The sequence below is a fragment of the Populus trichocarpa genome, chromosome 3 (assembly GCF_000002775.5).
Source record: "Populus trichocarpa isolate Nisqually-1 chromosome 3, P.trichocarpa_v4.1, whole genome shotgun sequence".
Lineage (NCBI taxonomy): Eukaryota > Viridiplantae > Streptophyta > Magnoliopsida > Malpighiales > Salicaceae > Populus > Populus trichocarpa.
Window position 1 is genome coordinate 13,354,941 of NC_037287.2, and position 9,510 is coordinate 13,364,450.

A 9,510-nucleotide genomic window follows, 5' to 3' on the forward strand; every position below is an offset into this window, starting at 1 on the left:
ATTAAATTATGCTCTTTATCAATTTTTTTACCGTTTTTAGTTTTATTCCTTGAGTTAATTTTTGGATTCAGAGTCTAAGTTCATATCATAATCCAATAAAAGTTTTAATTAACTAGCTTAATAAAGTTTTTAAATATAAATCAATTTTTATCAAAGATTTTTGGGATTTCAACTAATATCTAACAACTTCAACTTACCTCAACTCAATTATGGAGGTAAAAAGTAAAAACAAAATCAACATTTCTGTTCTTTATCTCGAGAAAGATTGATAATGCATAGAGATTAAATGATAGGATGTAATCTTGAAATGCAAAGAAGATGGCTAATATTCCTGTGATATATATCAGGCTTCATTACAAAATAATTTACAATAAAAAAAAGGATCAAGGGCACCGAATAATCTTAACAATGCGCAAACTTGCAAATTTGAAGGGATTTCACTCTCTTTTACCGCTTCAATAGTTTCTTAATCAGTACCACTTCAATCTAGATAGTTTTAAAACTTGACATTAGAGCCTTTGTTATTAATATTGTTAGTTTGATCATAAATATATTCTCTTTTAATGGAAAAAAACAAAAATATACAGGGAATAGTTCACATGTTTACATCGTGAAATGAACTGCAAAATAATGTACGACCAGCGCAGCTAACCCAAAGCTCTACCCAGCAAGCTTTCAGACTATACCGTCACGTAATGACAGAAATAATAGATGATCGATGGACCAAAAGCAAGATCCTAGCTATGCCTGGCTGTGAACCCAATATAATTCATCCCTATATTTCCCTTCAAATATCAAATGACAGAATATAATAAAAGAAAGAGATGATAACCCATAAGAGCAAGAGATATACACTGCGACGTGCGAAGAAGAAAAGCAAGTGGCTAAAAAAACAGGGGAAAATGGACAGAAAATATGAAATTGAAGGAAACGAACAAAGGAAGAGCCATATGGAAATCTGTCAGACCACTGACTAGGGCTCTGAAATTAACTAAACAAGTTCACGGATTGAACTGAACCACAGTCACGGATGGGGCATTGAAGTTTGCAAAGGACCAACAACGTTCCAAATTCTCCTATTTCGTTTCACAAAACAAAGTCTCTTGGATTTCTCGCTGTTAGATTTTTTTTAAAATAAATTAGCACAACCCAAAAAACATTTTAAAAAATAGCATAAGTTTATTGATTGCGCTGCTGTTAGAAACAACACAGTTTAAATAAGTTGAGTTGTTACCGGCAATTTAATGGATTGTGTTATTCTCATTATCATAACTATGAAGTTCTATTTTTTCAAATATTTTTTTTATGTTAGTCTGTGAAAACTCTTTTTTTTTTGGACATTGATATTTTCAAAAAACAAATCTCCATAATATTATATATTTTTGTACACAAATTGATGTTATATGCCTAGTTTTCGCTTTCATATCATAAATGACCAGTCACGGGTTGGTCATAGATTCATCTATATAAACTTGGGATCACACCCCTTCACAAAAAACCCAAGTGCAATTAGCAGTGTAACCTTCCAAGGAACCCTAAGTCATGGGTTCTAAATTTGCAGCCATGCTTTTCATCTTCATGATCTTCATGGCAATATCCTTGCCACCCATTTATGCTTGCACTCCTTGCACTCAACCACATCCACCATCATACCCTCACCCTCCAACCCGCCCTATAGTTCCTCACCCAAAACCACCAACCACGAAGCATCCACCGCATCATGGAGGCCACTCACCTTCCAAGAAACCACCATTGCCACCAGTAGTACTACCACCAATTATAATAAATCCCCCGCCAGTTATAACACCTCCAGTAATAGCACCACCTATAACAAACCCTCCTGTGATAACACCACCACCTTCTTCAAGCTACCCTCCATATCCACCTGGTTCTGGTGGTCCTCCATTTGGCGGAGGTGGTGGTGGAGGAGGAGGAGGAGGAGGTGGTGGTGGAGGTGGAGGTGGCGGGGGTGGCAGCATTCCAGGGGTTAATCCTCCTCCAACAACCCAACCAACTTGTCCAATCAATGCATTAAAACTAGGGGCTTGCGTTGATGTGCTAGGAGGCTTGGTGCATGTTGGATTAGGGAACCCAGTTGAGAATGTTTGCTGTCCTGTGCTTAAAGGATTGCTAGAGCTTGAAGCAGCTATTTGTCTTTGCACTAGTATAAGACTTAAGCTCCTTAACCTCACCATTTTCATTCCTCTAGCTCTTCAAGTGCTGATAACTTGCGGACAGACCCCCCCTCCTGGTTTTGTATGCCCACCTCTGTGAAATTATTGTAGTTGGTCATTATAAAATAAGGTCATTTCAGGATTGTGCGGTAAAATGGTCCTGAATTGTTCTGTGTTTAGGTTTCTGCATGTTAGTCTTGTGAACTAGATCTAGGGTTTGGTTCTTCTCCGTGTTTGAATATTTTTAATTACGTGTAATTTATTGACCATGGAAGCTCTCTCTACCAAACATAAACATGCAGTCTATGTTTATGCATGCACGTATATGCATGGGTAGAACAAAAAAATTGGTCATCTCGTAAATGTAGACTTCGTTTTCCCAGCATAATTCAATGACTTCTTTTATTAGCTATTGAAAAAATTGTAGCAGTATATGGAATTATTGCAGCTTTTGCAAAAGACTACACATATGGGCCCCAAGCTATTCTTTTTCAGCCATGCTCCCTGTGAATAATAGTGTAAACTAATCGGATCATTCTACCACCATTTTTTTTTTATGTGTATTAAGTTTACGCAAGAGTTCTGAGAATGTATTCTCGCGCCTTTAGTTTCAGTTGACAACATGAGCGCTGCTCCTTCAAGTAGGGCCTCGTGTATGGTGTCTAGTCTGAAATTTCATCATGATATTTTGTGACCAGTGAGAGTAAAATTAGGGTAATATTTGGAACGAATACTTTTATGTAGGTTTGAGTTAATCATCCGGATTAATCACTCCAAAAATCAACTATATATGCTTTGCAAGCAGAATTGGCTTCTTTAATTTACTCTTAGGTCAATGAATTCCATTCATTTATTAAGAAAATGCATACATATAAAATGCCCATATTATTAATATTAATCATCGGTCAAAGTTTTTACACAACGGCCAGATTAACATTATGGTTTTTGTATATAGAAAAATACCATAATTATTGGTCAATTAGATATATGTAACATTTTGACTAAGTTTCAAAACTTTGAGGCATAATTCCTATCTAAAGCTGGCCACACAAATGTTTACCATTATAAAAAAAAAGTAAGAAAGGAGTTTATAGAAGTATTTTATGATGAAAATTTGAAATAAAATTAGTATATAACAACGAGAAAAGATAAGTTTATATAATTGGATTCATCTTCCCTGTGGGAAGAGAAGCATAATATATAGTGCTAGAAGATTTCTTTGAATTCGTGAATCTCTAACGTATTTAAATATATGTTGAAAAATCATTTGAATTTAAAAGTTTAAATTGTTGGATTAAGATTGTTATTCAGTACAATATTAGAATTTTGATGATTAAATACTGTTTGAATTTTATTATTAAAATCTTATTTAATAACTGAAATTTTTAGTTAATATGTTTATTTTACATTGTATATATGTAAGACGACCTTATATCAAAATTAATCCGTGCATCTTGTATTTATTCTTGATTAAGTTCCATCATTTTCATGCTAATCTATGAAAAAGAAAAGGGAAATCACATTTCTTTCTTGGAATCTTATCAATGGTGGCTCATTACTGCAAGCTATGTAAGTAGAGACGTGGCATTACATGCGTACTTCATAGCAATATACTCTTTTTTTTTTTTTAGTTTAACATGGATGTCCGGATCAGTTTGCGCGCACCTCGACTAATCCTACGAGCCCTGAAGTTAATGACCATGTAAGCCTCCAGTGACCATAATATGAGCAACCACAGGGTTCGAACCTGAGACCATAGAAGGAGCAAACCTCTTGGTCCTAAACTTTTATTACTGGACCACCACCTAGATCGTTTTCATAGCAATATACTTAACCGCATAAGTAACTGCTCAAAATTTTTTATTCACCGACTGAAAAGCTGGAAAGCACTGAGGATTAATTCTTCACGGGAATGAAATTTGTGGACTTAATATTCATCGAGGACAAGTGTATTATTGATTTCTTAAATGGGTTGATGTTATAACAAACAGATATATTAGATATATAGCAGTTCAAATGACATGTCGCTTTCGCATCATCATGTCTCAAGAACATATAGAAACAAGTATTCAACAAGTTTAGGATGACCATCATCATTAATTCTTGAACAATAAGCATGTAATTGGAGAGTTTCAATCAAGAAATAAAATATGGAATCTTTGCCTTTTCGTGTAGCTGAGAAGTCGAATATGATGAAATGAAATATTGACAGTTTTTCTTTTTGGCATGTGATCGAGGTACGCGTTTCCCTTGATATATGGGCATCGATGTTCAACTTGTTTTTTTTTTATTATAATTTTAAATTAATTATTTTAAATATTTTTAAATTATTTTAATTTACAGATATTAAAAATAATATATTTTTAATATATTTTAAAATAAAAAATAATTTAAAAAACAGTACAATTTTCGATTCACGAGCTGGAGTTGCGGTTGACATATGTCTTGGTGCTGTTGATGAAAGAGGATACTGTCTTTAGCAGTTACTTTGACAAGTAGCAGCACTCCAAGGAATAGACACCACTTTTGGAAGATAAAGACATGCATGTTGTAGCCATCTCACCATCCACATGGTGGATTCATGTTCAATTATTGTCGACGATTTAAATTAATTCTGATTTTGCTCTATTAACGTACCACATTAATCTTTAGACTTCTTAATCATGTTCTTTTTTTTTAATTATTGCTAATTTATTACGCATTGATCATTTGATTCACTATCGAAATACTCGAATGAATGAAGGAAAACTGGAAGAAGAAAAAACCCCATTGATTTTGCACCGAAATTTGCGATCAAAATACTTTCGGTCACTCACGTGTTTTCTCAAATTTTCATTTTTTTTTGTTTTGATAGATTTTTGACTAAATATTGCAGTCACAAATCTATTAAAAACTTGTGAAATTTTAAAAATCTCAACTTCTTTTTTATCCTTGTCATCTATCATTTTTTTCTCTTGTTTTTCAATATAATTTCAAGAAAATAAAAAATTATGAAGTTTCCAAATTATGAAAAAACATTTTGATGCAATTCAGTTAATTTTTTGCCATTTCATGATTTTTCAACCATTTTACTTATCAATTTTTTTATTGATGGATTTTCAAAAAAATCAAAAAATTTGATAAAGAAAAAAAAATCAAAGAAAAAGAATTTAGTGAGCATTGTGATAATTGAGGAAGGGGTGGGACTACTAGAAAATTGACAAATACAAACGAACACATCGATGAAATATTTTCGTCGGTGGATTGCGATGAGTTTTTTTGACTGAATATGTACTCACAGTATCCATCGGTAAACACCGACAAAAATATTTTTTTAATATATACCTAGAGAATTACAATGGAAAACAAATGAAAAAAAAAATAAACAAAAAGTATGATGACATGATGAAAAAACAATATATACTGAGGGGATTACAGACAGAATTACCGATAGATTTAAACTCGTCGATTAAATTCGTTTGTAAATCTATCTCTAATATTTAATTTATGACCTGACGAACGACCCTCTACTCTCCCTTCCTCATTTTTTTTCCCATCATTTTTCTCTGCAACAAACATCATTCCCCCCCCCCCCCAAATTTGTTTTTATCACAAATCAACCTTCCACTACAAATCCAGCCACCTCAACACTTAATTTGTCAGCATTCTTGTTCTGATTCAAATTTTATTGAAGATTCTCCACTTCAAATAAGTAAAACTATTCATTTTTTATTTGAACTCGATTTTAAAATATTAATTTTTCTTGCATATTTTTGTAGTATGTATATTTTGTTTGAGTGTTTACTTAGCATTTTCTCATGAAAATTTATTATATGAATGTATGATTTGTCCATGTTAGAGTTTGTTTGAGATTTTAAAAAATTATATTTATTTGTAAATTGATGAAATTTAACTTGAATTTGTGACCTAGGTTTTTCGTTAAGAAATAAATAATGGTTTATTTAACATGTTCATTTTATATTTTGTCAATTTTATTGTTAGGTTAAGACTTTTGGTAAATGTATTGAAATTTGAATTTATATAGATAATTGATAATGAATTAGTTGTACTTTACCGAAGGAAACACCAATTAAAAAATTAAATATTAATTTTTAATTTTCCAAAGGTAAAGACATCGATGATAAATGACAAGTTTCTGAATTTTTTTATTAAGCTGAAAATTTCAATTAGACTTCAAAGAAGGATACACTAATGAAAAATTAAAAATATTAATATTTAATTGACTGTCAATAAAACTATCGATAAAATAACTCCTATTAAAAGATTAGAATCCCTAAAATCAGAATAGACAAACACATCTCCTTTTCTCTCTTTCTCTATAGCTTTAACTCTCTTTATCCCACATCTTCATCTTTCTCTCTCTTCTCTCTCTCTTTCTCTCCTTAACCTATTGTCTTTTCCTTCATTTTTAGGTATGTCTTCTCCTCTATTCTACTTTTCTTCTTCTCTTGTTATTTAATGATCTGTTCAATTTTTTTTCTCTCTTCACAGGCTCGAGAAAACTCAACATTAAGGTAAAATTCTTCTTTTTCCTTCTTTGTTTTGCATTTTTTTTATATTTTTTGTTATTAATAATTGTATAAATGTTATTAGGAATTATTTTTAAATCTTTTTATTCTTTAATGATTGTATATGGATTGTTGGAATCTTTTTAATTATTTTTTTAATTTTATGTTTTTTAACGATTGTATATAGATTGTTGGAATTTTTATAACTTTTCTGATATTTAATGATTTTATATATGTTGTAGGAATTTTTTAAAAAATTTTCTGTTCTTTAATGATTATATATAGATTGTTGGAATTTTTTAATGTATTTTTGGATCCAATTTGACATAACAAATATAAAAATAGCAATCAAAAGAATATGGATCCAATTTAACATAACATTAAAATGACAAGACACCTTGGTATTTTTGAGATAATTTGCTTGAAAATCAAGGTGAGGAGGGAGAAAACAGTGAGGAGAAGAAAAATAAACATCTATGTGCCACCACTAAATACATGTGCCGGAACACTAGCTAGGGCTTGTTGAGATGCATCCAACACCACAAAAAAAGATGGCATTCAAACACTACAAGACACCACACACGCCATTTAATCACGACAACCTCATTCACATGTTGGCGCATGTAATGCACATGTCAACCACTTTTCCACTACATGTTGGCCCTAGTCACCTAGTTGTTTTAGGTTACAAATTAGGTTCCTTATGCGTTAATTATTTTAAATCAAAGAAATTCAATTTTATTTTTCAAAATCGAGCATCAACCATATTTCAGAACTTTTCTTCGACATCGTGGGATACCTATATTTAAGCAATAAAAAAAATTAAATTCCAATCCCATAAAAATAAATGTAAAATGTTCAAATTGAAAAATATTTTGAGTTCCAAAGAAAAAATTAGGATGAGCTTTCCACTAAATGTAAAATTAAGTCCTTAATTCTTTTAAGAAAGAGGGGTGAAGTATTTTTCTATTGTTTAATTTTAGTCCACATTGCTTCAATTGTTTTAAATCAATAAAATATTTTTTAATTTTTTCAAACTAAATATCAACAGGCTTGTCTTTCTCGAAACCACAAGAATCCTATCTAGAGCCAATTAAAGCAAACCATTAAATCAGATCTCAATTCTAACCAATTGGAAATGATGAAATTGAAAAGCTAAACAAATTTGAGTTGAAAAAAAACACATGTGATATTATTATAATTCATAGTAAAATATTTATAAAGAACAAAGCTCGAAGGATCAACTCATTCTCTACCTCATCACTTATAAATATATAAACTTTTTCATTATCCCAATAAAAAAATCTGAAAAGTTTTTTATTTTTTTGGGATCGAAAACAAAATGCTATTCAAGATAGCGACCCTAAAATGCAACTCTGTGAAAGATAAGAAGATATAAATTATCTCATTCAAATGATAGCACTATTTAAGACAATCATTCCTAGACAACTATTTTTTTTGCTTTAATTTGATTGTTTCTCCACCATCCTTCATCGGGTTACTATTTGATTGCATACTCAATATTCAAACTTCACTTATACAAGAAATGACCTCTTAAGATCTTTTGATGGCATCAAATTGTGGTGTAATAAGAAATCTTAGGCAGTCTTTTTGTTGTCTGCTGTAGTAAATCAGTTTTTTATTTTCTCATATCCCTTATATTTTTCTTTGACTATTGATTTTATGGTCTTTTTAATATACTCTCGATGATTATAAAAAAATAAAAATAAATTCCTAGACAACTATTTAATTCTTTTGCATGGACCCGTGAGCAAAGAAGCACCATTGTTTGAAAAGATCATCGACCGAATCAGGCATCACCCACACAAAATCCCACCATCCCAAATGCGAGACCATAATTAATAACCACACACACACACACACACACACACACACACCCCCTCACAGCAGTGGAGAGAAAGAAGAGAAGCAACTTTAATCAAAGGGTTGGAAGCGGCATCAACGATTCCTTTCTGAAAAAAGATTTTTTTATAATAGTTTAGATATTATTGATAAATCAGTATATCATTAAATCTATAGAGATATAAAAAAAAAAACATTGACGAGCTCCTAAACCAAAACCATTTTACTTATTAGTCCATGATAAATTACCATCAGTACCTCTAATTAAATTATTACTTGTGTATGTAAAGTTATTGCTCGAAGCTTTTAATCGAAGTGTATGACGGTGAAGAATAAGCTGAAACTGAACATTCCAATCCAATATCTTATCCTCAAACATCAGCTTGTTTCTTGCAGTCCAAATACCCCTTAAAATACCATATGATAGTATCATTAAGGCACTTCACTGAAACTTGCTTTTATAATGTCCTGTTATTGGCTCGTTATTGACTGATTATATGATCTATTCTATTTGACATGCATTTAAAGATATCAAACTAGTTTTGAAATTGTTGCCACAATCTCCACGTGTGATAGTAATGGAAAAAAAATGATTATTCTGTTTGATGTTCATAAAAGAGACATATTGCTTAGCTAAGATGTATCAAATAATGACATGCTAGGAAAGATCTAGCACACACTCCATCATTCCTGCAGTAGCAGTTATATAAGATGATCATTTCAATTTTTGGTGGGTAAAATCCTTTCCAGAAGAGGAAAAAAGAGTAAGGGACGTTTCCTTGAAAAAAAGATTGTCTTTAGTAGTTAGTTAATTTACCAAAGACAATATAAGATGATGAAAGACTCCACTTCAGGTGCAGCTAAAGACTTCCATAAATAAGATGAAAATTAAGGGATAGCAATCCGACAGCAAGATGTCATGCTGGGTCGAAACACACCAAATTAACGATCTTGAACATCTTGAC

General features: G+C 31.5%; 1 protein-coding gene across 1 annotated transcript; it reads left to right on the forward strand.

The window, feature by feature from the left end:
- Positions 1 to 1,484: 1,484 nt before the first annotated feature.
- Positions 1,485 to 2,582, forward strand: LOC18097015 (36.4 kDa proline-rich protein). The gene has a single exon (XM_024597184.2). It carries the CDS (start codon positions 1,543 to 1,545, stop codon positions 2,272 to 2,274), a length of 732 nt encoding a protein of 243 aa, XP_024452952.2. The 5' UTR covers positions 1,485 to 1,542; the 3' UTR covers positions 2,275 to 2,582.
- Positions 2,583 to 9,510: the final 6,928 nt, after the last annotated feature.